At 51.9% G+C, this 26,962-nt stretch overlaps 1 protein-coding gene across 7 annotated transcripts in view; it reads right to left on the bottom strand.

Annotated features, from left to right (window-relative positions):
• The window catches only part of MED15 (mediator complex subunit 15), a 57,440-nt gene that overhangs the window by 12,722 nt on the left and 17,756 nt on the right, over positions 1-26,962 (bottom strand). For 4 of the 7 annotated variants that reach the window (XM_037067481.1, XM_037067486.1, XM_037067483.1 and 1 more), the window contains exons 2-8: positions 19,740-19,827; positions 13,124-13,175; positions 11,399-11,428; positions 9,467-9,679; positions 4,882-5,120; positions 3,554-3,868; positions 2,290-2,397 (exon numbers count right to left, since the gene is read on the bottom strand). In XM_037067481.1, the coding sequence (XP_036923376.1) occupies positions 2,290-2,397; positions 3,554-3,868; positions 4,882-5,120; positions 9,467-9,679; positions 11,399-11,428; positions 13,124-13,175; positions 19,740-19,827 (1,045 nt within the window). Of the gene's footprint in view, positions 1-2,289; positions 2,398-3,553; positions 3,869-4,881; positions 5,121-9,466; positions 9,680-11,398; positions 11,429-13,123; positions 13,176-19,739; positions 19,828-24,215; positions 24,235-26,962 lie in introns of those variants that run through there. The other 3 variants (XM_037067485.1, XM_037067488.1, XM_037067484.1) reach the window with 2 other exon arrangements.

Raw genomic sequence — 26,962 nt, 5'->3', positions numbered from 1 at the left:
CTGGTTGCAAAGGCTGTGAATAAAGGAAGGCTGTGAATCCAGTGACATCACCCCCCCCAACCCTGGAGAGCTCATCCCACCCTGGGGACCCCACTGCTAACAGAAAACAGGGATGCTGGCCAACCGGCACCCACGAAATGGCCCTGCCTGCCACGAGCCCACAGATGAACCAGCAGACCAGGGGCAGAGGACTGCCGAGGTCTGCGTGTGGACTGAGAGGCAGAGCACAAACACGCACTCACACGCCTGGGCTTCAAGAACGCTCCCTCTGCCACCAACGCCTGGGAACCCCACCGCAAGCCACACCCTGCACGACACTGGTCTGTGACAAGACACGTTGGAATGAGGTGGGCATCGCTCCTAAAAAAACACTGGAGGTGCATTCTTGGAAAAACCAAACCCACCCATAAGTACTCAAGTGGTGTTCTCCTTCATCGCCCCCAGCTACCGGAGTCCCGCCTGAAAAGAGGCCCTGAATGCCCCACCCACAGGGAAAGAAGGTTCCTATGAATCAAGGTCACTCTAGAAGTGACTGAGCCCATGGCTGAGCCCACAGTCGAGCTCCCAAGCTGGTTGGACAGAAACCTCCGGCAGAAGCAGAGGGAAGAGTGTGTGCTGGGAAAAGCATGGGTTCACTGCAGGGTACCGAGCGCAAATAATTGCGTTTGCTTTTGGAAGGTGGTGAGACACCAGGAAAGTTACAGGCAGTATACTTCCTTCAGCTGGAAGCCTAGTAATAATAAGCCAGCAGGATGGGCCCAGACCATCGGAAGTCATCCGCTATTCCATGGAGGCTCATTCCCAAACACCACAGAAATGGAATGAAGAGGGAAGGAAGTTCTGCTTCAGAACAGCCCACTGCAAAGTAAAAAGTGTCAAGCCTCTCCTACGAGACCAGACCGAGAACCAGAAGTCTCCATTAAGAACGGCCCTGGGGCAGAGGAGGGAGGGTCACAAAGCAGCAGGGGAAGTGGTTTCTGGGGGCTGGGTGGGTCAAGGTTCTAGACAGGCACCGCCTCCTTCTCTGTATGAGACACCACGAGCAGGGAGTCCTAGGAGACCTGAGGACAAGCCCAGGACACACTCGGTGGCCACAGAAACGGACTCCGACCTGGTCACAAGGGGAGCCAGCCCCTCCCCTGAACCAAATGTGAAGTACAGGCTGTGTTTTGCACAAGACCATGTCTGGGCAAGCTGGTAACCTAGGGGACTCTGGGCCCAGGTCATTTGGTACAGTGACCCTGGAGGTTGCGAGACTGGCTCAGCTGTATCCACACACCTCAGGCAGCTTTCCAACACTCCAGCAACACAGCTGGGACCAGGAAAGGCTGCTTCTGAGCCCACACCCACAGGGAAATGTTGTCGGACACCAAAGGAACACACCAATCCCAGAGTGCTCGACACGTGGCCCTGTGCAACAGCAGGGAGCTTGGTGCACTCACAGGTAACAAGCGGGACAGGAAGGCAGCGTGGCACTGGGTGGCTGTAGTCTCAGCACATCTACTAGCAGGTGTGCTCCATCTAAAGCCAACACTCCCTTCAGGGCCGGGCAATCAGCGCTCCTACCCCTGGGTGGAGACAGGAAGAACCCAGGCTCCGGACTGCAAGTCTCCCCACATCGGCACCAGCACAAGGGCAAGGAGGTGTTTCTAGGGAGAAGTCACAGGGCCAATCTCCAGCCCCCCATTGCCCTGGGACCAACGAGAATCTCCCTCTACTAGGAAAGGCAGCACAAGGCCTCCTCCTCCCCACTGACATCCAACACATAGAGGGTAGACATGGCAGGTCTTGGCCACGCTTCCCAGCACAGGGGATGAGCACCAGGAGTCAGTCAGGCTGGGGACCCACAGTGTAAGCCTGCGCTGTCAGCTGGAGCAAGATGCTGCCATTTTTGTGCTTTTCCCACTTTCTACAGAGCTACTGTCCACCCGCTGCCAGCCCTATACTCAGAGCTGAGGCAAGCACGGGACTGCAATGTCCCCCTCTCCACTGAGTGGTCTCAGAAGAAGGAAAGAGATAATAAAGGACATCAGAGGAGAGGTGGGAATGACATGTGCAGCTGGGGGACCCAGATATGATCATGCAGAGCTGGCTACCCCATGACCACAGGGGCCAGCTCCAGGAAAGCCATCATCTTACAAAGCGCCGAGGGAAGAGGAGCCCCATGCTTTACAAACCTGGCCCCCGATCCAATCAGGACCCTGGCCACATTGCGCGGAAATCCAGCTCCATCCCCAAGTGGACATGCACCTGCTAGCAACTACTGCTCTCGGCTCTGCTGGCCCTCACCTGGACTCCAGAACCCACTATCTGGGGGGCCTGAGCTGTCGGCACCGCTGTCTGCTGCTGCACCGGGGGCTGTGCCTGTGGCTGCTGCACCACCATTGGAGTACGGACCTGAAGGAAGAAGGGAGAATGCAGTTTGGAGCCACAGAAAGCAGAGCACCCACTACCTCTGGGGGAAGCTTTTCCTGAGGAAGATGGGATCACTATGACTTTTCTGGGTATATCACCTTACTGGCCATTCCTTATCCACCTAGCCCACCAGAAATGGCCCATACCAGCCTGGCTCTGAGTTGGCACAGCTGAGACACCTCCTCTAACTCCAGTGAGAAGAGCAGCCTTCCCACTGAGATGTCACCATCAGCTACCACTACAAGCAAATCAATGGCCCCAACTGCACAGCCCAGTCTGCTCAACTTCTGGGCCAAGCACACTAACAGTCTGCAAGAGTCCCACTTGGAGCCCTGATGCCTCACAGAAGACCAGGGTGGCTGGCCAGCCAGCAGCAGGCTGGCTCCCAGGTAACAGGTGTGCTTACACCTGCTCCTCACAATTATTGCTAGCTTTTCAGCCTGTCCCTGAGGGCCTCCTGCTCACCTACCACTCAGTTCAGGCCTAGCCTGTCCCTACTGCAGCCAATGAATCACAAATATAAAAGGCCATGAAAACCAAGGAAGTGAGCCAAAATAATAAATAAACCCACTCCCCCCAAAAAACATGAAAATGGCTCCTTGATGCAGCTACTCCTGAATTGGTAACAATATGCTGTCATCTGTGTAAATGTCACTGATTGAATCTTTGAACAGAGATGCCTAATGAGAACGTAATGTTTTATATTAATATCCCACTAAGAAATATGGTAATGACAGATATCTTTGATCAGGAGCTCTGAGCAGCTAAGCAAATCATCATGGATACTCAATGGAGGTGACATGTCCTCCCCACAGTGAGAGTGTACATGCTCTGTCCATCTAATCGTCCACGATGCTGAAATGGCCATGGCCACCACCGAAAGGAGCCATGCTGCTCGGAAGACAAATTGCTTCCCCAGGACAGGGCGCCCTCCATGTAGCACGCAGGAGCTCTTGAAATGCACAGTCCCTCACTGAGCCAGAAGGGGAGGCTACCGTGGGGAGGGCCACCTGAGTCCCGGTACTTAAAGAGAGGGTGTGCCATCAGTAGCTCAGGAGCCCCAGAAACTGCTCACAGCCACCAGCTACATGTGATACAAGGGAAGAGCTATGACCCACCATGAGTCATGGGTACTCACGAGTTTTAGCTGTGGTTGGGTGTACAGCATCTGCCCAGGGAGGGCTGGAGCCTGCGACACCAAAGGCTGGGTCTGTGACTGTGGCGGGAGCTGCGACGGTTGGTTCTGAGCAATGGGTGGTTGCTGGGGCTGTGGCTGTGGCTGGTGGTGCTGTGGGTGGTGCATCTGTTGCAGCTGCTGAGGCAGGGCCTGGGAGAGGGGAGGCTGTGGCTGCTGCATTGGTGGCTGCTGTATCGGCGGCTGGGCCTGCAAAGCCTGCTGCTGCTGCTGCAGCTGCAACTGTGCCATCCTCTGTAGCTGCTGCTGCTGCTGTATCTAGGGGCAGAACAATCAGCACCCCATCACCACATCAGCCTCTGGGCCCTGTGCCAGCCTTGCCCCCAGGAAGCCTGCCCTCATATGGGGCAGAGGGAGCACTTCCCACAGAAGGACACTGAGGACACGCTCTCTGGACATCAGATACTGGTCCATCCCTAGGCCTGGGAGAATGAAAGAAGATTCAAGGCAAATATCAGGAGGGCTTAGTAAGGGGTTAACATGGGTGCAACCCCATGGAACCTGGGACACATGCTAGGGTGACGCAGATCTCTGAAGGCACCCCAGTGATGCAGCTTGGTCCCCTACAGTGGTCAACAGTATAGGCCTCACAGAGATGGCCAATGTCTGCTTTTCAGGATGAGGATGAAGAGTAGGACCGAAAAGTCCCTGTTGGCTCTGGGAGAGAAGCCTCCCAGATCCAGGACTGCAGCCACTGGGAAAAGGAGTCAGCGAGCCAAAGCCTGGAGAAGGCTGAAAAATGGAGAGGTCCCGTCAGAGACTCTCCCTCGACCAAGAGCAGGTGTAACAATAGGTGCTTAACACATCTGCATGCTGACTGCGAGCCATGGGAGGAAGAAAGTGTTTTCTTAGAAGCAGGTTCTCTTGGACGTTGCCGTGACCCTGCAGGCCCCCAGATGGAGGCCAATTAGTGCTGCGTCCAGACACCAAACAAGCCCAGAGATGGCTCAAGCATTCCTGCATCTTGGGGTGTTCTTCTCACTTCTTGATTCACTTAACTCTTACATGAATCGCTTGAACCCAGAGCCTCCACTGAGTCAGCCCCCAGCACACAGTAGGCCTACAGCTAGACACCCAAGACTGGCGGGGAGGCTCTCCTTGTGCGATCACAGCACTCTCCTGCCAAGTCAGGGCCTGTTTCTCCTCCACGTCCCAGGCTCTGTGGAGAGCCCATGAGGAAGGAAGCCGAGGCACTCTGGGCCCCCATACCCAGCACAGTGGCTGGTGTGTGTCCAGGGCTCAAATGTCACAGGAGGGAGAGCACCTGGTACCTGTTGCTGGTTTTGATGTTGCAATTTAATCAGGTGCTGCTGCTGCTGCTGCTGCTGCTGTTGAAGCTGCTGCTGCTGCTGCACCACTGCCTGGAACTGCTGCTGCATAGCATTCTGCTGAGCCTGGAACTGCTGCTGCTGCTGCTGCTGCTGCTGCTGCTGTAACGCCACCTGCTGCTGCTGGAACTGCTGCTGCTGCTGCTGCTGCTGCAACGCCACCTGCTGAAGCTGCAGCTGGGCTGGACACCAGACCCGGGAATCAGGCCCGGCAGTACGAGACAGGCACCAGGCAAAGGCCCATTTCCCAGTGCTGTGCACTCGGGTAGGGTGGTGAGACCACCCACGGCCCTGCCCACTGCTGGGACTGAACAGATGTGATGGGAGCAGTATTCATGTTGATTATGGAACTCACTATTACGAATGGCTCTACAATAATGAAGAAAAAAAGAAAAGGGCTAAGTCTTGTGGATGGCCAAAAGGCCCAGCCTCTTGTGACCGCTAATCTACTTTCTGTCTTTATGGATCTGCCTATTCCGGACATTTCGAATTAATGGAACCTCATAATACGTGGTCTTTGTGACTGGCTTCTTTTGCTTAGCATATTTACAAGGTTCACCCATGCTCTAGATGTATCAGTATTTCATTTCTTCTTCTTTTTCTAAAAACCTTCCTGATATTTTCTTTACTTTTTTTTAAAGGCTTTATTTATGTTTATTTTTCGGCAGAGGGGAAGGGAGGCAGAAAGAGAGACAGGAACATCAGTGTGTGGTTGCCTCTCATGTGGCCCCCACTGGGGACCTGGCCCACAACCCAGGCATGTGCCCTGACTGGGAATTGAACTGGTGACCCTTTGGTTCACAGCCCGCGTTCAATCCACTGAGCTATACTAGCCAGGCTCTTTTCTTATTTTTTAAAGATTTCATTTATTTATTTTTAGAGGGGAAGGGAGGGAAAAAGAGAGGGAGAGAAACATCAGTGTATGGTTGCCTCTCAAGAGCCCCCCACTGGGGACCCAGCCTGCAACCCAGGCATGTGCCCTGACTGGGTATTGAACTGACGACCCTTGGTTCACAGGCTGGCACACTGAGCCACATCAGCCAGGGCTCTGTTTCATTTCTTCTTATTGCCAAATAGGGTTCCACTATACAGATCTCCCACATTTAGTTCACCCATTCATCAGGAATGGACATTTGGCTTGTTTCCATTTCTTGGCTGTTATGAGAAACACTGATATGAACAATCATTTACAAGATTTCCACTCAATCCACGGAGCCGCACCGGCCCAGGCTGGAGCAGTTTCTTTTTGAGTAATGAAAAGGTTCTAAAATTGATTGCGGTGATGGTTGCATAACTCTGTGAATATACTAAACACTATCGAGAGTTTCACTTTAAATGGGTAAACTATATGGTATATATACTGTACCTCAATAAAGCTGTTATAAAAAAAGAATAGAGAGATCCTTTCTACACTTTGACCAATTTCCACCTAAGGAAACTCCTATTTTTCATGTGCTCTTCTCTGGGCTACGTTCTACATAATTTCTTTAAATGTAGCTTCTAGTTCACAAATTTTTTCTTCATCTGTATCTTTTTTACTTTCTTTTTAAATTCCAGAGAGAGAGAAGGCAGTGGGGGTGGGGGTGGGGGGAGAAGGGCAGAGAGAAGGAGAGAGAGAGAGAGAAACATCGATTGGTTGCCTCCCGTATGCACCCAAACAAGGGATTGGGGACCAAACCTGTAACCTAGACACGTGCCCTGACCAGGAACTGAACCTGTGACCTTTTGGTTTATGGGACAACCCTCCAACCAACTGAGCCACACCAGTCACAGCGTTTCTTCAGCTATATCTAATGCACTGTTTATTCACCCATACTTTCTTCTTTCAGTAATTTTTTTCTCAATTTCTACAACCTCTATTTGGTTCCTTTCCAGACCTGCTGGTCACTCCTGGTAGTGTACCACAGTGCTTGTTCATCAGAAGCAGGCCAAGCCCACATCTAACAACTGCTGTGTATGTGGTCCCTGGGAATTTCCACAACTGTTTATTCCGTTCCTCCACACAGTGTCTGCTTCCTCTCATGCCTGCTGATCTTTGATTGTGTGCTTGACCTTAACTGCAATTCCCACAGTCCTAATTATTCTCCAATCAGCCCTTGCTTCTGGGGGAGCTAGGGAAGCCAAGGGCCTCAGCACAAATCCTGATGGATGGAGGGATCCCAGGCTTGCTCTCCCCCATCCTGCAGTGGGTAGACCGAGGCACAGCAAGGCAAAGAGCGTCCCCTACCTTTTGGGAGCCCAGCAACTCAAAATGCGGCTTACCCAGGATCTGGCTATCCAGAAGAAGGAGGGCTCCTCAGCACCCAGTCTGTCAACCAGCCAGAAATAGCACTTCTTTTTTTAAAGTCCGTTTTACACACACACAATATAAAATTCACTGAGGAACAAAGATGTCGAGAGTGATAGTCTCACTCCAACCCTTCACCCAAACCCACAGCCTCATCGGCAGTCAGAGCGTTCCCCGTGACTACCCGGGGCCACTCGAGACCATCGCAGTACGCCCTGCACCACCCTTTGAGAGCCCTGGCTAAACCTCTGACGAAGGCCCTGCCCTCTGGGGGCACTGGGTGAAGGCTTGAAGTGGGATCTGGAAAAAATGTTAGAAAGGGAGAGCAAAGGCCTAGTGGACCATGATAGCTACTCCAGGTAGAGTAGGCAGGCAAGAGGTCAAGGGCAGGGAAGGAGGGTCTCTGAGAGAGGCAGCAGCAGGGCAAGAAAGTGCAGAACCCACTTCAACCTCCTTCTGGTGCCACATAAGAGACCAGGTCCCTCAGAACCTGAAAACAGGATGTGGGTCAAGGTCAGATTGGGGAGGGTGCAGGCAGGATACCAAAGCTTTTGCCACTGAACTGACAAATAAAGTCTTAGGTGTGAGACTGCAAGGCAAATCATGGGAACATTCTAAATTCATATATTTTAAAACTATCTCTTATTATGAAATATCAGTTTGTGATAAAAGAAATTCAACCAGTATGCCAGAGTATAATGTAGAAAGGCGCCCACACCTCTCCTGCACATTCTTCCACAAGCTACCTTGTAAGTGTATCAGGTGTGCTGATAAGACAAAAGGGGACAAAGGAGCCCAACATGAAGAACTGAGTGAAGAACTGAGTCTGACCACAAGACATCAGTAAGGAGAAGAGACTGAAGACCTGAAGAAGGGAATGGCGGGGGATGGATGGTTCCAGTGTATGAGTGGGCAGGAAGGAGGACACCGTGGCACCTGAGAAGAGCAAGGCAATGCCAATACACAGCACTCAGGGTCAGGCAGCTTGGGTTCGACCCCAGCTCTAGGCCTTACGGGCAAAGCAGAGGCAGTAACACTGCCCTCTTCACAGGGTTACTCTAAGGACTACATGGCAAAAATAGATCAAAACACCACCACCTGTACACGAGTGTCCACAGCAGCTTTCTATCTCTAACAGCCCCAAACTGGAAACAACCCAGACGTCCTCCAAGGGTGGAGGCACAAGTAGACTTGGTGCACTCAGCCCATGGACGGCACTCAGCAACAAGCAGAACAAATTACTGATACAACTTGGAGAACCTCAGGGGCGTTATGCTGAGTGACACCAATGTCAAAATGTTGGACACTGTGTGATGCCACTGATGTGACTTGCCAAAGTGACACAATTACAGAGACTGAGAACAGACCAGCGACTGCCCGGGCTCAGAGCTGGAGGGCAAGTGCGGTCACTTGTTGGCAGTGCTCTGACGGCTCTGCAGGCTGACCGTGGGGACAGCTCCTTAAGTCCGCACAATGAAGTCTCACGGAACCACACACAGAGAACATGTGTAAAAACTGGTGGCATCTGAATAGTCCACCTGAGTTGACAAAGCGTCCCCATGTTCATCTCTCAGTTTTGATAGTGTTACTAAGATTATCATCGTTGGGGAAGCTGGGTAAAGGGCACATGGGAACTCTGAGCTATTCTGCAACTTCCTGTGACTCAAACTATTTAAAAAAAAAATGTTCTACACGGGGGGGAAAAGTGCTGAAGGCTTTGCAGTCCTGAAGTACATTCAAAGTCCTGAATAAATGTTTATGAAAATCAAAGGTCCATTGAGACAGGCCCTGGAAGGAAGAGGGAGCCCTGCGCTGTAGTCCACCTTCCAGAAGGGGCAGCTGGGTGCAGAAGACAAGGGGCCGTGTCCTGCAGAGAAGTGCAAAGAGGCTCCTGAGATAGGGGCAGTCCTGGGGTCACAGGTTGCTAACAGCACTTCACGGCCAGGAACACTGTGAGATGAACCATTTCCACTATAGCTACAAAATACAACCCCCTGGAGGGAGCCCCCACCTCCTCCAAGTCCTTCACTCCTGCCCAGGGGTAGAAAGGGGGCTTTGGCGTCACTTAACTCTGCTGGTAGCTTACAGAAGGCTTGGAGACTTTCCTCTCCATACCAACAAAGAAAAACACAGCTTCTTGGAGCTTCTCCACGACTTTCAGGGTACCATCCAAAGCAAAGGAATGAAATGTGTGTGGCCTCCAAAGAGAGCGGCAGGTTCTCTGAGAGGCGTGATACTCACTCTGCGGAGCTGCCGTGGACACAACAGCCATGCCGTGGGGGGCCATCCCTGAGGTGCCGGGGGGCGGCTGCCCGGACAGGGGCATCGGCTGACCCATGGCACCAAGGCCTCCCATCCCGCCTAGGGACTGTCCTGGGCCCCGAGAAGGCATGCCGATTCCTGCTGCTCCTGCAGCGGGTCCGCCAGTCAGGCTCTGAAGTGCATTCATGGGGTCTGTGGGAACACAGGGCATGGCGTCTCAGGGAAGTGCCCGATGGACCGGCGGGGCTTGGAAGGCCATGAGACCTCCCAGAGTAAACACTTCCTAGTGGCCTCCGGGCTCGACTCCCTCAAAGTCCCACCTAGTGAGAGGCCCAAGCCCTGGAAGCCTCCCCAACTGCTGTCACGCCCCAGGGGGCAGGATGCCTTGTGTGTTTTTACTACTTCTAGAGCCCTTCTCAGCAGGAAGCCTGTCCCAGTCCTAGTCTGGCCCATGCCAGGGTCCTAACGTTGAGGGACAGACTGGCCCTCCAGGAGTGGTGGCGGCCCCCACCCCTTCTGGCTGCACAACCCTTCCCTCTGGGCTAGCACACAAAGGCCCTTCTCCAAGTAAACAAGAACACAGGGTGGGGTGGAGGGGGAGGGCAAGCAGATGTTTTCCAGGGAGGTCACACTCTATTTGCACACCAGGAGGCCACCTCTGCTAATCTGCAGAACTCCACTGAGGAACAATTCTTAGGCACACTCTCCGTCCAGGGCCACCATCCCAGTGCAAGCAAGGGTGTGACAGAGAGGCCCACACAGTGCCCAGGAGCACCATGGTACTTGCCAAGCCCACCAGGTCTGCAGGTTCAGTTCTGTGATGAATGCTGAACCGGGACACGGAAGCTGACACTCTCCTGAGTGTCGGCTCACGGCAAAAGGCTCGCTGCAGGGAGGCAGGGCCTGGACCGGGCACCTTGCTACAGAATTGGGTGCCCAAGGAGCGTAGCTCCAATGCCGAGAGCCCAGACATCCTCCTGGCCATGTACTCTGATCCCACCAGGCCCCAGTTGGCTGGGAAGCACTATACATGCAGAGAGACCCTGAGGGGAGATAGGGCACACACGGTCAAGTGCAGTTGGCTCAGCTGAGGCCAGCAGGGTGTCTGGTATATAAGACATATGGTGTGTTGGCTCCCTTCCTGACAGGTTGGGGCTTATTTGGGCATCTTGGGCCTAAATCCCTTCACTGGCAACTCAGTCAGTGAAACCAAGACTGAATCATCAAACAGGGTTTCCCTTATGTGTGATAAAGTCTTAAAATTAAAAAATAATTTTTTAAATAGTAATAGTTTTTTAAAAAATTTATTTATCTTTAGAGGGGAAGGAGAGAGGGAGAGAAACATCAATGTATGGTTGCCTTTCGTGCATTCCCTGCTGGGAGTTGGCCTGCAGGGAACTGGCCTGCAACCCAGGCATGTGCCCTGACTGGGAATCGAACCGCGATCCTCTGGTTCTCAGGCCTGTGCTCAATCCACTGAGCTACGCCAGCCAGGGCCAAACAGAATAATTTTTAACTGATGAAGAAACTTTGCAACTTAAGAAAGAGAATTCTTACTTAAGAACGACTATATGCTGTTACACTGAATCTACCATAGCCGTTCTCTCCCAGAGAGCTGGAAATTTTAGATAATGTCTCAATAACTATGTGAGTTTTTATCATCTTTTTGCTGAGTGAAAACCATATTTAAGTGAAATGCGACAGGGCAGCACTATCTCATGGGCACGGGAAGAGGAGGGCGGGGAGCATGGGGCGCAGCTCCAGGATCCTCACCAGCCAGAGGTCTGTTCTCCGTGAACTCTGCCCTCTAGAGCAGCTTAACCCCCAGCATCCGTGACTTCCACAATCTCATTCCTGCTGCCCCAGGGCCAGGGTTGGGGAAATGCGAATTCAAAAAGGAAAAATTCTTACCACTGACAGAAGCTTGAGATTTCTTGTTATCTATATTAAAAGAGAAAAAGTAAACAAAGTTTCACATAACCACATATTTCCATAGTAAGTCAGTTTTACAGGCATGTGCCCAGAGGTCGTTTAATAAAACAGAGCTAACCCTGCCTAGAAACTAGATAAAACAGACCTCAGGGCATCAGCGTGCGTGTGTCTGTGTGTGCGCGCACGCGCGTCCCACTCCTTGCAGGGCTGACGCAGGAGGAGGCTTCGGGGGAAGAAGGTGCAGAATTGCCCATGTCAACCAGGGCCTCAGAGAACAGCCTCCAGGTAGAAGCTCATGCACCCTGGGCCTGCGCTAGCTCTCCTTCCTTCCCAGGTCCGGGGTCTCAGCTCGTGCCCTGAGCAACAAACAGGAAAGCCACAGGGATCCATGACAGGCCCAGGACGGTACTGAGAACATGACACCTCTCTCGTCAGCCTACACTGGTGGGGCAGCATCTCCATTTTCCAGAGGAAACTGAGGCTGGCCAAGGTAGGTGTGATGCCAAATCTCGCTGAGATGGGAAACCACAACATGAGTTCCACCCTCTTGTGAGGAAGTGGTGAGGCGGCTGTGGACAGCCTTGTCCACAAGGCTGTGTGTGCCAGCATGCCAGGGCCACCTCCTGAACAGGCCAGCTCCGCCCCAACAGGCAGAGTCTCTGCCAGGACAAATCAGGGTGGACCATCCAGGTTGCTCATTCCCCAGGCTCCTATTTCTGTCTCTTCTTGTTCTGTACTCCATAGAACCTTCTCAAACCCAGCACAAAAATGAAATCAAGTGAGGTTCGCCTGGCTGGCAGTCCTGGTAAAAAGTCGGTGTGGAAAGAAGCAAACCCTGCTGGCCACACAGGGGCTCTGGGGTTCTCGCTTGGTCCATGATTACTGACAGCAAATCTGTAGCTGCCTCTACAACTGGGGGAGCAGCCACTGGACCCCCCACGTGCACGCCCCCAGGACAGGCTGTGTCAGGAGCCCATCTCCCATGGTAACACAGCTGCAGGCAGGCAGGAGTCACTGCTGGCTGAAACCACAGAGTGCCCCATCAGCCTGTTTCCTCTAGAGACTGCAGCTATCCAGGAACCCTCACTGTCTCCATGGAAGACAACCAGGACCCTGACCTTGGGATGCCATGACATTCACTTCTGAAGAGCCCTGGCTACTGCTAGGCCTGGCTGACAGAACCACAGCAAGACCCAGGGAGCCAGAAGAGGAATGTGGCAGGACTGGGCATCCCTCACCACGGCAAGGAGCTAGAGGCAGGACCGAGGAAGCTGGCCTCAGAAGCTTCCAGCCTGACAGAATCACACATGTAGGTCAGGCCTCCATGGGTCAATAAAACCACCAATCAGGGAAAGAAGTTTCTATTCCAGGGCGAACTGCTTAAGGACTGCCTAGAAAAAAAAGCAACAGTCCTTTTTAAAAAGGAGATTAAATGGACAAGCAAAAACAGCAGTCCAGTTTAACCACTTCGAGACTAACATATGCACTATGCCAAAATCAGCATTTTTGAGGCTGAGGCTCTGGGGCAGCATTGAGGGGTGGATGGGAAATATGGAATCAAACACAAAGCAGTTAGAGCTTTCCAGAAAGCAGGAGTTTCTACACAGACATTCTAAATCAGGCACTATGGCCAAGTAAGTCTCTACCGCAAGACAGGGCTGCCTCTAGCAGCAATCACAACCAGAAATGCAAACTGTTACTTACGAATGTCTCGAAAATGGATAATGAGCCTGGCCACCAGAGACAGGTACTCGTCCTAAAAGTGAAAACAGGAAGCAGTTTAATCCAAGATGAAGAAACCAGGCCGCTTCCCCGCCCCTTCCCACCCGCCTGCCACCAGGCTGAGGGCTCTTCCTGAAGGGCCTCAGGGCTGGGCCTCCTCTGGAATCTCAGAGAGAAGCTGTCAGAGCTCAGCTAGCAGAGGCCAAGAAAAGGCGCAGAGAAACAGAAAAACAAGAAGGGCACCAGGAGACCTCAAACTGCTGCTCCTTCCTCCCTGCTGTGAACGCTGAACTGGGAGGGCGAGCACCCGCACGCGCATGCCTCTCTTTTCACATGTGGGTCCAGTGGGGATGAGGGGCTGTTCTAAGGTCACTTGGCATCACCAGAAGTTGTCATGGGCGGGCCGGGCCGCTCTTGTCTTTGCACTATTTGCATCGAAGTGCTTTCGCTTTTACTACCCAGCCTGTTGCTTTTTGACTGCTGACGTCACACTTGCATGCAAATCTGGATGTGTGCCCCTAGCTGTGCTTTTGGAGATCTGTGTTCATCTGAATTTACTGCACAGGCAAGGGAGAGGACACTGGGTCACTCAAGGGTGGCAGGTGAAGGCCACTTCGAGGGCCCTCTTTGTCCCAGCTGCTGTGTTTCTGGAACTGCCCAGCAGGGCCTGCCTTCCACCAATTGTACTCCTTGCAACCAAGGACACTCACTCCCGGACATTCCGGGGGAACCACTACTGCAGATTTGTCCCATAGTCAACAAAGGAATGCCTGAGTTCCAATCTATTTCACAGGAGCTGAACCCCTTCCCCTCCTCAAAATGCCTATCCCTCCACCAAGGCCGCCCCAAAGGTGCAAGGCCTTCACACTCTGCCCTGCTCACGTGACCCTCCTCCTGCATCAGTGACAGTGAGGGTCCGCTGGACTGCAGATGGGCAAGACAATGCCCAGGACCCGGCCCCAGCCCCTGAAGTAGAACCGCCCTGGACACATGCCTGCGAGCCCAGGGACACACAGTGAGCCTCTGTTGTAAGGACACCTCCGAGGGAGGGGGAATCAAATGAAAGTGGGCTCATGGGAATGTAAAACTGTAAGTACACTTTCTAAGTCTCGACTCTCCCTCATCTAACTCCAGACTTCACGCCATCACTTTTTCCCACCAGGGGAACCAACAGAGGAAACCACGGGGAGGCAAGGCCCAGGGGAAAGGCAGAGCTGGGATGGTAAGCGCACCCACGGAGGCCGGTACAGAAAGAGGGAGAGTGAGGCTCCGCCGGAGGGAAGGGGCACGAAGGAGGTTGTCAACACTACCAATTCCCACTGCCCCCACCTTGTTCCAGCAGGAAAGATGGGGTAATAGGAGTGAAGAGGCCACTGGTGTCAGGGCTCCTGCGTCTGGACCACCCACGGAGGCTGCTTCTTGAGGGACAGCAGTTTGGTGAGCAAGGAAGGAGGCAGGGGTGGGGGAGGGGTGTCTGTCTAAAGGAAGCTCAGGACACAAGTATGAGGTGATGAGGACTGCGAGTTGCCAGGTCTAAATCTGACTCTGATGTCTCGTTAGGGCCTTGGGCCATCTTTTAGATGGGCAATAGGTTAAAAGAATTTGTGAAGTTCTCTCCACTTCCATAAAAGGTAAGACAAGAGGAAGCAGGTTTAAAAAGCAACCAGATACTGTTATGAAAACACAAGCTACAGTAATGGGGCTCAGGAGCATGTCCCCAATGCCCTTCACATAGAACCAGGAGTGAGGGCTCAGAGCCAGGTTGCTGATGCCACTATGCAGCAGTCCCAGCGCCACTCCCTGGCCCAGGGCAGAGGCGACAGCACCATCTGCTCCTGGCTGAGGCTGCTCCACCTGTGGAGGCTCTCGAGACCAGACCAGTGTGGAGACCTGCGGGGATGGGAGGGGTGGGAGGGAAGGAGGGCTGTAACCACCTGACAGGAGAAATGGGCAGAGGACACAATTACGCCACACTGCTGCCAAGGGGCTTTCTTATGGATTAAACACATCTCTGAAATTCTTGCAAAGACTGGGTCACTCGGAAACCATTGGGGACTGAGCGGTGCAGGTCTGCTGCAAGCACTCCCTTCCGCAGAAGACCCCAGGATCTGAAACCGGACCTCTCTACAGATTTGCTGTACCTGCTTCGCAGGGCTGATGTGAGGTCAAGTGAGCTCACACAGGTGAAACACACAGAAAAGGGCCTTGCAAGGGGACATCACTCTAGAGGGAACAAATGAGATCTGGCCCTGAGGCCGGGAGCCAGCCGATGACAAGCAGGGAGGGCTTTACCTTGGACTGGCAACACTCACACTGGAAGGATAAGCCCACACCAGACAATTTGGTGAATTCTTTCGAACAAATGTACTCAAGGTTTTCCTTGCCCTGGGCAGCCCATTAGCACCTCATTGTCCTTCAGAACAGTCACTTGGGGACCTACCAGCTTGCCAGAGTTCCCAAGTTAGGTCGGCCTCTTTTCTATGGCCTCCCCCACCTCCCAGCTCCTCCCAAAGTCCAGAAAAACACAGAAATCACTCTTCCCCATCCTTTTCCCTGCCCCGGAGTCCCACCTTTTAAATTCTTTCACAGTCACTCTAGTGGGGTCACAGGTAACAAGCAGGCCAGGCACTGCCTGACCCAGAGGGTCCTCCCAATTCCCACCTGTCATGAAGGGCCACACCACGGCTGGTTCTCTGCGGCACTTGAGCAGTGGTGAAAAGCCGGGCCCCAGACCGCAGTGCCTAAGCAGTGTGTCACTGTAAAACGGTTCCAACACCTCTCACAACTGTCTCTTCCAAACAGGGCCTCATCTTGGAGTTAAGGATTCACAACAGAACCAGCTCAAACAAAGGAGGTGGGGCTGAAATTGCTAAGGCCCAGTGTGTGGGCGGCAGAAAGGCAAAGGCTGAGACAGTGAGGGAAGCGCTGCCTGCTGGATGCTCACTTTGGGCTGTGAGGCTTACTCCCCCGCTGCCCTGAGTCTCCATGGCAGCCAGTCTCTGAGAGGGCTGCTGACAGTCACCAGCTTCTTTGTACCCGCGTGCCACTGCTCACATCAAAAGGTGGAGGTGATTCTCACTCCCTTGAATCTGCACTGGTCTTTGGGCCTCCTGTACCCATACAATGTTCTAGGACTTCTGAGGACAGGCAGCCTCCACTTCCTACTCCTCGGAAGCCAGTTACCCTGCAGTAGGAAGCCAGGGCTATGCTGCTGGAGACACTACGTGGAAGGAAAACTCATGTGCAGACATGGGAGTAAAGCCTTATGCGCCATCTGGCCCACACAGCTGCCAGCCGGACGCAGCTACACGAGAGGTCATAAGTGAGACCAGTGGACTGCCAGACAGGCAACCCCAACTGCCCCAATTCCTGACATACAGAATCAGAAGAAATGACACACTGCTTTAGACCACTAAGGTTTCGGGCAGTTCCATATGAAACAATATATAACAAACAATACTGAACCAACAAGTTTGGCATTTCACTAGTTGACACAGCTCAATGAGCCCTTATCAAAGTTCTTTTAATTACAATACAAATTAATAAAAACATCATCCCATCCCCCAAATATTTGCAAATGATATATCTAATAAGAGACTTGTATCTAAAGTACATAAAGAACTCTAAGTCTAACAATAAAAAAACCAAGAACACAATTTTAAAATGGGCAGAGGATTGGAATAAACATGTCTCCGAAGAAAACATGCAATGGCTTATAGCACATGAAAAGATGCTCCGTATCCTTAGTCACCAGAGAAATGCAAATCAAAACCACAATGAGATGCTCCTTCACACTCGTTATGATAGCTATTATGAAAAAGACACACAATAACAAGTACTGACAAAGAGTGGGAAAACTGGAACCTCGTACAGCGCTGATGTGAATGTAAAACGATGCAGCTGCTTTGGAAAACTGTCTGACAGTTTCTCAAAAGGTTACGCACAGTCACCATATGACCCAGCAATTCCACTCCTAGGTATACATCCAAGAGAAGTAAAATTAAAAACCTGTACGTAAATGACGGTAGCAGCATTACTCATAACAGCCAAAGTGTGGAAACAATCCAAAGTCCGTCAACTGAGTACGTAGACTATGGCACATCCATATGACGGAATGTTAGTCAGCAACTACAAGGAATAAAGTACATGCTACAACGTGAGTTAAGAATGAGCCTTGAAAATACGCTAAGTGAAAGAAATCAGTCACAAAAGCATATAATGTATGATTGCATTTTCATGCAAAGTTCAAAACAGTCAAATTCATAGCAACAAGAAGCAGGTAAGTGGTTGCTTAGGGCTAAGGGTCAAGGGAAAATGGAGAATAACAGAATGGATACAGAGTTTCTATTTTTAAAAAATATTTTATTTATTTATTTTTAGAGAACTGAAGGGAGGGAGAAAGAAAGGGAAAGAAGTATCAATGTGTGGCTGCCTCTCATGGGACCCCTACTGGGCACTAGGCCTGCAGCCCAGGCACGTGCCCTGACCGGGAATCAAACCTGCGACCCTTTGGTTCACAGGCTAGCACTCGGCCACACCAGCCAGGGCTGGATACGGAGTTTCCTTTAGTAAATGTTCTAAAATTTAGATTGTGGTGGTGGTGAACAACTCTGTGAGTCTCCTAAAGACCACTGAATCGCACACTTTAAATGGGTAAATTGTAAAAAAAAAAAGAGAGAGAGTAAATTGTATAGTATGTGAAGTAGATCTCAATAAAGTTGTTACAGAAAAAAGAAAAAGAAAAAAAATGCTCATTATATATACCCAGGGCACATAGCCCTCCCTTGCATGTACATGTGCTCACAAACACACACTCATGTGCTCTGACCTTTAACACCAAACTGTACAGATGGTTTCTGGAACCTGCCTTTTCCAGCCAGTCACCTCTACCTTTGCACTTCACTGAACGTTCACCTCATCTCAGCATGCAGCCCATGCTCAGATTTCCCCAACTGGCCTCTAGGTGACTTGCCAGTCGGTTTATCCAATCAGTATCCAATCAAGGGCCATAAATAACGCCTGCTTTGAATTTGTGATGCCTAAGTGTGTCTCGGAGTTCCAACGCTGCACCACGTCTTAGCGCACAGCTGATGCATCAGGGGGGCACTGAAGGTTGGGAGTGACTGGGTGGCCAAAAACTTCATTTAGTTTTTTCCATAAGATGGCTCTTGCCCTGGCTGATGTAGCTCAGTGGATTGAGCACGGGCCTGTGAACCACACAATTGCAATTCGATTCCCAGTCAGGGCACATGCCTGGGTTGCAGGCCAGTTCCCAGCAGGGGATGCACAAGAGGCAACCATACACTGATATTTCTCTCCTTCTCTCCTTCCTTTCCCCTCTAAAGATAAATAAATAAAATCTTTAATAAAAAAAAAGATGGCTCTAGAAGTGCTTAGTTGTCTTTAACTTCATTCGAAACAATTTTGTTAGACTGTATTGTGAGCTGTCATATCACCATGCATTGTTTAATAAATTATCAAAATTGGTAAATTTTTGTGTAGCCATTTTAATAATGAAGATGGAAGAAAATAAGCAACATTTTGGGCATATTACGCTTTATTATTTCAAGAAAGGTAAAAACAGAATTGAAATGCAAAAAATTATTTGTACAGTATATGGAGAAGGTGCTGTGACTGATCAAATGTGCCAAAAGTTTGCAAAATTTCTAGGTACTATTGACATTGTGGCCAAGCAATTCTTTACTGTCTTATGCACTGGAAGACGGTTAGCAGCACCCCGGGCTCTACCCACTAGAGCCCAATGGTGGGAGACAGCTGACATACTCAAAATATCCAAATCGATAAAGTTATTGGTGAAAACGAAGAACGTGCCTTTTATTTTATGGAAAAAACGTAACGAACTTTTTGGCCAACCCAGTACAAGGAGGATAGGGCAGGATGGTGCAGAACAAAAGCTCCAGGCATTAGTCCCACCTTGCACGGGCTGGGTAACTTTAGACAAGCAGCCTGGCTTCTTTGTGCCCGTTCTGCTTCATTTCTACTAACACAGCTCCGCCCAGGGAAAGTGCACATACCGGAGGAGGTGGTCGGCCCAGGGGGTCGCTCACACACCAGAAATCCTCCCCAGCTACTCCACCAGTGATACTCCTCTGTCTGGTTCTTTGATCAAGGCCTCAATCTCCACTAGCACCACCTTCATCCCTTAACAAAAGGGGACAGGAACTCTTCTGGGTCCACATGTCAGGGCCCTGTGAGTCTTAAGTGAAGACCCCCTGGTAGAGCTGACACTCAGGCAAGAGCCAAAGTACTCATCCCTTCTACTGGAGCAGTTGGGACCTAAGTGAATGCACTGCAGGATTGATGGGTGCCAACCACGAATGGAGGACGCTTGTAGTGAGTTCTGGGGTCAGACGCTGGGCCTGTATCTTGGGAGTTCACCCAGTAACCTCCCTGTACCTACACCGTGGACACAAGGGAAGACCCACCGAGTGCTGCAGGCAAAGCTGATAGTGCCTGTGGCCAATCAGTGAGCAGCCACCCCATCCCCACTCCCCAGGCAGAGGGGCTTCTGGAGTCTGCATCACACCCTGCCTTTCCCGAGTCTCTCTGCCATGGGCTCTGCCCAGCATGGTCTTACCCGGGTCTTGGCCTTCAGGAATACATGGCTCTCCATTTCCTTGCTGGATTTACTATGGGCCACGCCAGCTTTTCTCATGGCATCCTCGCTGAAAGACAAAAAAAGAGGAGATGTTGACACACCTATGAGTCTGCTCCCGCACGGTTCCCGGCCAGAAGGCCCTGCACAGCAACTGCCCCTGGGTGGGAGGGGCCTGTCCCCCAGCACACCAGCCTCACTGAGGTCTAGGAGAAGCAACAAGGGAGGGGTGCTCAGCAAAGCAATGAAAGGTGGCTGAGCAAGGGAATAAGAGGGCAGGGTCACAAGAAGGAAGGAACAGGAAAGATGGTTACCACGAAGCAAAACAGCCACCACCAGCATGAGGGGGCAGAGGAGACAGAGGGGGCAGGGCCTGGTGATAACTCACAACCAGCACAAAATCAAGTATACATTGGAAGGCTGCGTGGCTGGCCAGCCTCTATTTCCCGCTCTCTGAATGGTCTTGGTCCCCACCCAACTCTGGCATTAAAAGCAATGGGATCCCAGCTCCACTCTCCTTCGCAGACAAGTCATCTCTCAGTGCCCCCAAGGCAAAAGGGGGATGTGCAGGTTCTCCAGGTGGGAGCCAGGAGACAGACCACACATGAGGAAAACATCTTAAAAGCACATTTGCCCATACATACACAATAAAAGATGAAACCCTATCACACGCTTTCATCATGTCAATGCTCCGCTGGGGTACAGCCATGCACATTAGCCAGGCTTGAGCTCCCTTGGAACGGCAGCACCCACATCTGCGTGCACACACACACAGATGAGAACACACGTGCATTTGTTAGAAAGGAAGGGGCATCTCAGGCCTGGGGCTGGAAGCCTGGTCCCTCTGCTCACAGACTGTTTTCTTCCCTACAGAACAGGTCTCCCTGCCCATCTCCCCAGCCTTGAGACGGCTGGTAAACACATGAACGCACAGGTCAGGGCTCTGCTGCCTCCCCCACGTGAATCAAACAAGCCCAGTCCAGCTGCTGCTAGAAAGCATTCCGACCATTCCAGACAAAGAAACCCCAGACACTGACAGCGTGTACATGTGGGGCTGCAGGGTCAGATTTGTGATTCTTCGAGAAATCGCAGAAAGGAGGCCAAATGCTAAGAGATGGGCAAATCTGCATTAATGTATACAAAAAATAAAATGACACTGACCCACTACACCACGGAATCACTCAGCCAACACAAGTGAGTTTAGGGTCCCTGCCCTCTGTCTGCTTCCTCAAGGCTGCACAGGAGGCAGTACCAGGTTCCTGCTGGCAGAGCCCCTAAAGTGGAGCAGATGCCTGCACAAGAGGGTGTATGACCAGGACCACAAGAGAGAGGCAAGAGGAATGACGCAGAGAGAAAACTCAAGACCCTACACACAGGGAAGTGAGGCTAGCAAGCCAGGAGGTCTTGGCACCCATGTGAGGCAAATACTCCCCACATGGCATTGAGAAATGTCACCTGTAGGCTCTAAGTCACTAAGCACTTCTGACAAGAGAAGTGACCGAGCAGACCTGTCTTCAGAAGGGTGCCTCACCTGCACCCCCCTGGAGAGTACCTGTTCCCCTCGCCACCTTCTGACAGCAGTGAGGCAACCCCTGCCACAGAGCCAGGGACCAAAAGGAGGACCCAGAGCAGAGCAGTGGACATGGCAAGAGGGCACTTGCTGGTCAGCAGGAGAGCCAGGAGGCTGAATGGGTGGAGAGTGGGGAGGCTATGGGTAGAAGGTGGAGCCAGGAGCCACCATGTGAAGCACAGAGAGGCAGAGAGGGGTGCTGAGATCTCTGAAAGTGAGACTTGGTTACACAGATGGGCTCTTAGCCCAAGAGCAGCTATCCCCAAGGGCTTAACCAGGTTCCTGGCTGGCTGGAAGTTCTCCCCCTGAGCTACTGGCTGGCCATCTTTTATAGGGTCAGTAGACTCATAGGCCCCACAGATACAGTGCATTTTTTAAAGACTTTATTTATTTTTACACAAAGCAAAAGAGAAGGAAATAGAGAAGGAGAGAAACATCAATTGTCTCTCTCATGCCTCCAAATGGGGACCTGGCCTGCAACCCAGGCATGTTCCCTGACAGAGAATCGAACCCGAGACCCTTCAGTTCGAGGGACGACACCCAACTGATTGAGCCACACCAGCCAGGGCCAGACACTGTGCATCTCAACCACAGGGATGACACCTGGCACATCCATAAAGATCACACACAGACACTGGTTTACTATAATAGCTTTGAGGTGTGTGTGGGACTGCAGCAGGCCTGAAGGTACCAGATACCAGGGGCTCTGCTGGAGGAGCCCTATCCTGTCCTGGTCAGGGCCACGTCACAGACGACACAGATGGCACGGGCACCAGCTGTTAGTGACTCAGCCCGAGGAGCATCAACAACACTGGAGGCCAGAAACAGGCATAGCTTCCTTTTGTTTTTAGCTTTTAATCTTCACCCGAGGATATGCTTAGAGAAATGAAGGGGGGAGGGGAGAGATGGAGAGGGGGAGAGAGAGACGAAGAGAGAGAAACACCAACCGATTGCCTCCTGTACATGCCACAACCTGGGATCAAACACACAACCCAGGTACGTGCCCTGACCAGGACTTGAGCCTGCAACCTAGGTCTGTGCACTGACTGGGAATTAAACCCACAACCTTTTTGTGTACGGGACAACACTCCAACCCACTGAGCCACCGGCCAGGGCAAAAACAGGCATATCTTGTCAAGCTGGAGCACATATCTTAAAAACAGGAAACGGAACTGGGATAAATGTCCAGTTCTCCCGTGAGCCCAGAGAGGGGTTGCACCAGTACAGAGCCAAGGAGGAAGGCCGCTCCTTGGCCAGGCACCGGGGCCGTGCGAGGCAGCGCCGTGCTCTGTCATGCACTTGTCCCTTCCACTGCTGCGCGTTGCTTGGTTAAAGAATAAACAGGTGCTCTGAGCGATGTTTTCAGGTCTGCAAACCATATTTTTAACAATGTTTTTGCTCCCGTTTCTAGTCTGCAGATCAAGCTCCAGAACACAGAAGATGAGGCAAAAAAGGAACCAGGCAATTATGCTCTCTGTTAGTATCTTACACTTCCCCCCAAGGAGAGGGCCTGCCCTCTCCTATCCAGCCATCTCAGCATTGTGTCAGAGGCACCCGTCCAGGTCTGGGCTCTGACTGCATGTCACACCACACTGCATACTCGTGCCTGGGTATGGTGTCCCTCCTCTGCACTCAGGCCCTAATACATCCACTGTGTGAGGCCATCGTCAGGACCCAGGCCCACACTGGGAGTACCCCGCACAGGGACAGAACCGGCTGCTTGCCAAAGCCCCTCCATTCCCCCCACCCCGAGGTATACCTTGCTGACGCCCCAGAAGACCTGCAGGAGCAGCTACACCTGAATGGCCACTCCTCAGCCTCCGCCCCCAGAAAACCAACCCCTTCCAGCCACTGTCCCTAAAACCGGTGTCTGCTCACAGGGACAGACTCTAAATGGCCATCCTGCCCCAGTCCAGACACCAAAACCAAAGCTGCCAGGGAGGCATTAGCACCGTAACAGAAGGGCTCTGTCTGCCTGGGCCGGACCAGCCCCCGAGAAAATTAATGGACTGACACGGGCTCAGAGCACACAGCTCTTGGAGTGACCTGGGCTCCGCCAACTCCCTCAGCCTGTTTCCTCCTGGTTACCACGGCTGTACCTGCCTGCCTAGGCAGGGCTCCACTGTGTCTCACTTAAACTAGAGCCTGCTGAGAGAGGACCTGACCCATCACACAGGCCTGTGAGCTCTCCCTCCAGGGACCAAAGGAGGCCCTTACTGTCCAGATCCTGCCAGAGCAGAAGGCGGTGACACATTAAGAAAACACCCTGCAATCTTAGACACAAGAAATGGTTAACGTCATGTATTTTAATGAAACATGAGATGCAGAACCTGAGGATCAGTGTGGCAGGCACGGGGGAAACCAGGCCTCGAACAAGCATGTCCAGGCTACAGAGGACAGATTGGGGAAAGGCATGTGGCGGTGCGGGAGGAAGTGCTGGGCAGCTGCCTGGCAAGGAGTAGGCAGAGGAGGGTGGGCCTGGGCTCTGGAACTGCGCAGACTGCGGCTCAAATTCCAGCCTGGCCACTCGCCCACTCAAGTCTTGGGAAAGGCACTCAGCGGCCCAGGTGAATCTTCTTCATTGAGGAGCACTCTGAAAATCAGGCTGTGGCCCAGATGGAGGGAGGTATACAGAAGGGGCCAGCATGAGAGGACAGGCCGGCCTCAGCGCGGCCTGCTCTGCCTCACCGTTCCTTACCTCTGACCACGGGTGAACGGGACCCCATCTGCCCACCCAACGGTATGAAAGACTCTCACTCTGCCCTGAGGAACATCTCCTGATTGGAGAACCACAATACCCTCCACTCACTAAGCCCCAATGCGGCAAGAATGTTCACCAGCCCACCCCGCACCCCCAAAGAGAGACCGCCTGGTGGACTGCCACCTACCTGCTAGTGGGACAGGAGCGGGAAGCTCGTGTGTGTGACCCTGCGTGTGCAAAAACCCCAATCCTAAAATAACAGATGATAACAAGAAAACAGTTACACAACAGTGGTATGAGGAAGGCTTTCCTAAGCACATCACAGAAAGTAGACCCCACAAAGGGAAAAAGATTTTGCCGGATTAAAAGATGTCTACTGCACTTTCCCCGGCCATCTACTGGGGAAACAGGAACAGCTGCCCCGATCAATGATCCAGGCCCGCAGTGACTCAAGCCCAGCCCTGCTGTTTGAGGGGTCAGTCTCTGGCAGCCACACTGCCCGGTCAGGGTGCTCAGGGCAGTGCCCATCCTGCCTATATGTGCGGCCTGCACAGTGGCCGGAAAGTTTGTGGGGGATGCTCCCAGCATCTGTGGTGCAGTCCCGGGGTGCTCTGTGTTTGCTAAGGCACAGTTCAGGCCAGCATGAAAAAGAACTGTGCCCCTCCCTAAACGCCAGCTGGGTACGAGGATGAGGACAGCCACAAAACTTCTGTGCCACTCTAGTGCCAAGGAACTCTGTGAGCCTGCCTTCAGGAAAGGGGCCAGGAGGTGAAGACAGACTGGAGGAGAGCAAATCACACACGGGCACCGAGGCACCGAGGGGGAAACACAACGTTGCCTGATCCTTGTCACATCTATGGGTTTCCTATTTTCAATTCAGACAGGACCCATCTTTCACTATAATTCTGGCTTGTTCCCCCAAAATCTTACACTCTTTTAGGTGCCAGTTTTTTTTAAATTAGGAATTTATTTGGAGAGCAGAAAGATAAGGGATCAGAATGAAAAACACGATTCCAAATGCAATGTTCTGGCCCTCTGAAAAGAGGGACCCCTATCTGTGGAGGAACAAAGCCCTGTGAGGGGTGAAGTGCTTGGTTTAAATGAAGCTTGCTTAAGTCACAATCCAAATAAACACATTCCCCACAATGATTTCACTTTAAAAATAAAATTAAATGAAATATAACCTCCAGGTTTGAGTGAGGAACTGAAGCCACACATCTAATTTTCTTCTAAAAACAACACTAAAGTCACAGGAAAGAAAAGGACTTTGTTTTTCTCTAACACAAACTCACAAAGATGGAAAGAATGGGAGGGGCGGCACCAACACTTCTGGAGATCAGAGGGCTGATGGCCAAGTGAGTGGTGATGGACACCGCACGCCAACCAAGAAAGCATGGCTGAGCGACCACCAGGGACAGCTGCGTATTCGCATGGCTCAGGACATCGGGGAGTCCAGATGCTTGGGACTATGGCGAATGGGAGGATTCCTGGAGAAAGCCACCCCACATCCCTCCCCGACTTGCACTGCTATGTAACCACCCCCACATCAGGAAACCACTAGAGAGGGGACTGCATTCTCTGGAAAAGCACAGAATGCGAGTCACTGGACTAGAGGGCCAACCTACCCAGCTGAACAGGCGTGGGGAGGGTAATGAAACAGGTGGGCTGCAGCCCATCCAAGTGACTAGATCCACACGAACTGCCGAGACCCACCCACCTGCAGCCCCTCCAGCACGGTGCCCAGCAGGCGGGCGCCAGGCCTTCCCCCTCAGCCCAGCATTTGGAAGACCTCGCTCCAGAAGAAAGATTCAGAGAAACTGTAGCTGCAGGAGTGGACAAGCCCAGGTGAGCAGTGTCCACTCACCTATGTGGTGCCCCATTCTTAGAGGGAGAAGCCAACCGAGGGCTCCCAGACACCCCAATGTGGCAGATAAAAACCCTTGCACCCTGACTGGTGTGGCTCAGTGGGTTGAGCATTGTCCTGCGGGCCAAAAAGGTCACGGTTTGATTCCTGGTCAGGGCACACACCTGGGTTGTGGGCCAGGTCCTCAGTTGGGGGCGTGCAAGAGGCAACCAATCGATGTTTCTCTTGCACATTGATATTCCTCTCCCTCTCTTTTCTTGCTCCTTTCCCCTCTCTCTAAAATAAATAAATAAATAAATAAATACAATCTTTTTTTTAAAAAGACCTCCCCCATCAGAAATGTTGTTTGTAGCTGTCAGAAACTCAGCAGGAAGAAGAAAATGTCCAGAAATTGTGTTTATTATCCATAGAGAAAAGGCATGCATCTATTTAACAAGAACAGGATGCTATAAAACAGGAGAAGTCAGATTACAATAACAAAGTATTCCTTTTTTTCAGATTTTATTTATCTATTTTTAGAGAGGGGAAGGGAGGGAGAAAGAAAGAAAGGGAGACAAATATCAGTGTGTGCTTCTCACATGCCCCTCACTGGGGACCTGGCCTGCAACCTAGGCATGTACCCTAGACTGGGAATCGAACCAGCAACCCTTTGGTTTGCAGACCTGTGCTCAATCCACTGAGCTACACCAGCCAGGGCGAAAAACAAAGTATCCTTACAAATAAAAGCACGTTACCAGGAAAAGTGAGAGACAAAGCTGAGGAAATCTCCAGCCCTGGCTGGGTAGCTCAGCTGGTTAGAGCATTGTCCCCACTGGATCCAGAGAAGGAGGCCCGACACCAGAGCCATTCAGCCATGCAACTGAGAGACAAGCCCACAAGGCTTGTCCTCCCCACACCGCTGGCCACTGCCCAGGAAAGGAAGTCCAGGGGAAAAGCTGGAATGAATAGCCTGGCAGCACTGAGTACAAGGTAATTGTGCCCACAGGCTACCAGAAGGTATCTGAAGAAGTAGCCACAGTTACACAGAAAACTAGGCACATTTTAAGGAGGCATTTTTTTTTCTAGGAGAA

This window comes from Sturnira hondurensis, unplaced genomic scaffold, assembly GCF_014824575.4.
Source record: "Sturnira hondurensis isolate 20B ecotype Veracruz unplaced genomic scaffold, ASM1482457v3 Scaffold0017254, whole genome shotgun sequence".
Lineage (NCBI taxonomy): Eukaryota > Metazoa > Chordata > Mammalia > Chiroptera > Phyllostomidae > Sturnira > Sturnira hondurensis.
Note: the sequence above shows the minus strand (reverse complement) of the source record. Positions and strands in the feature narration are given on the sequence as shown.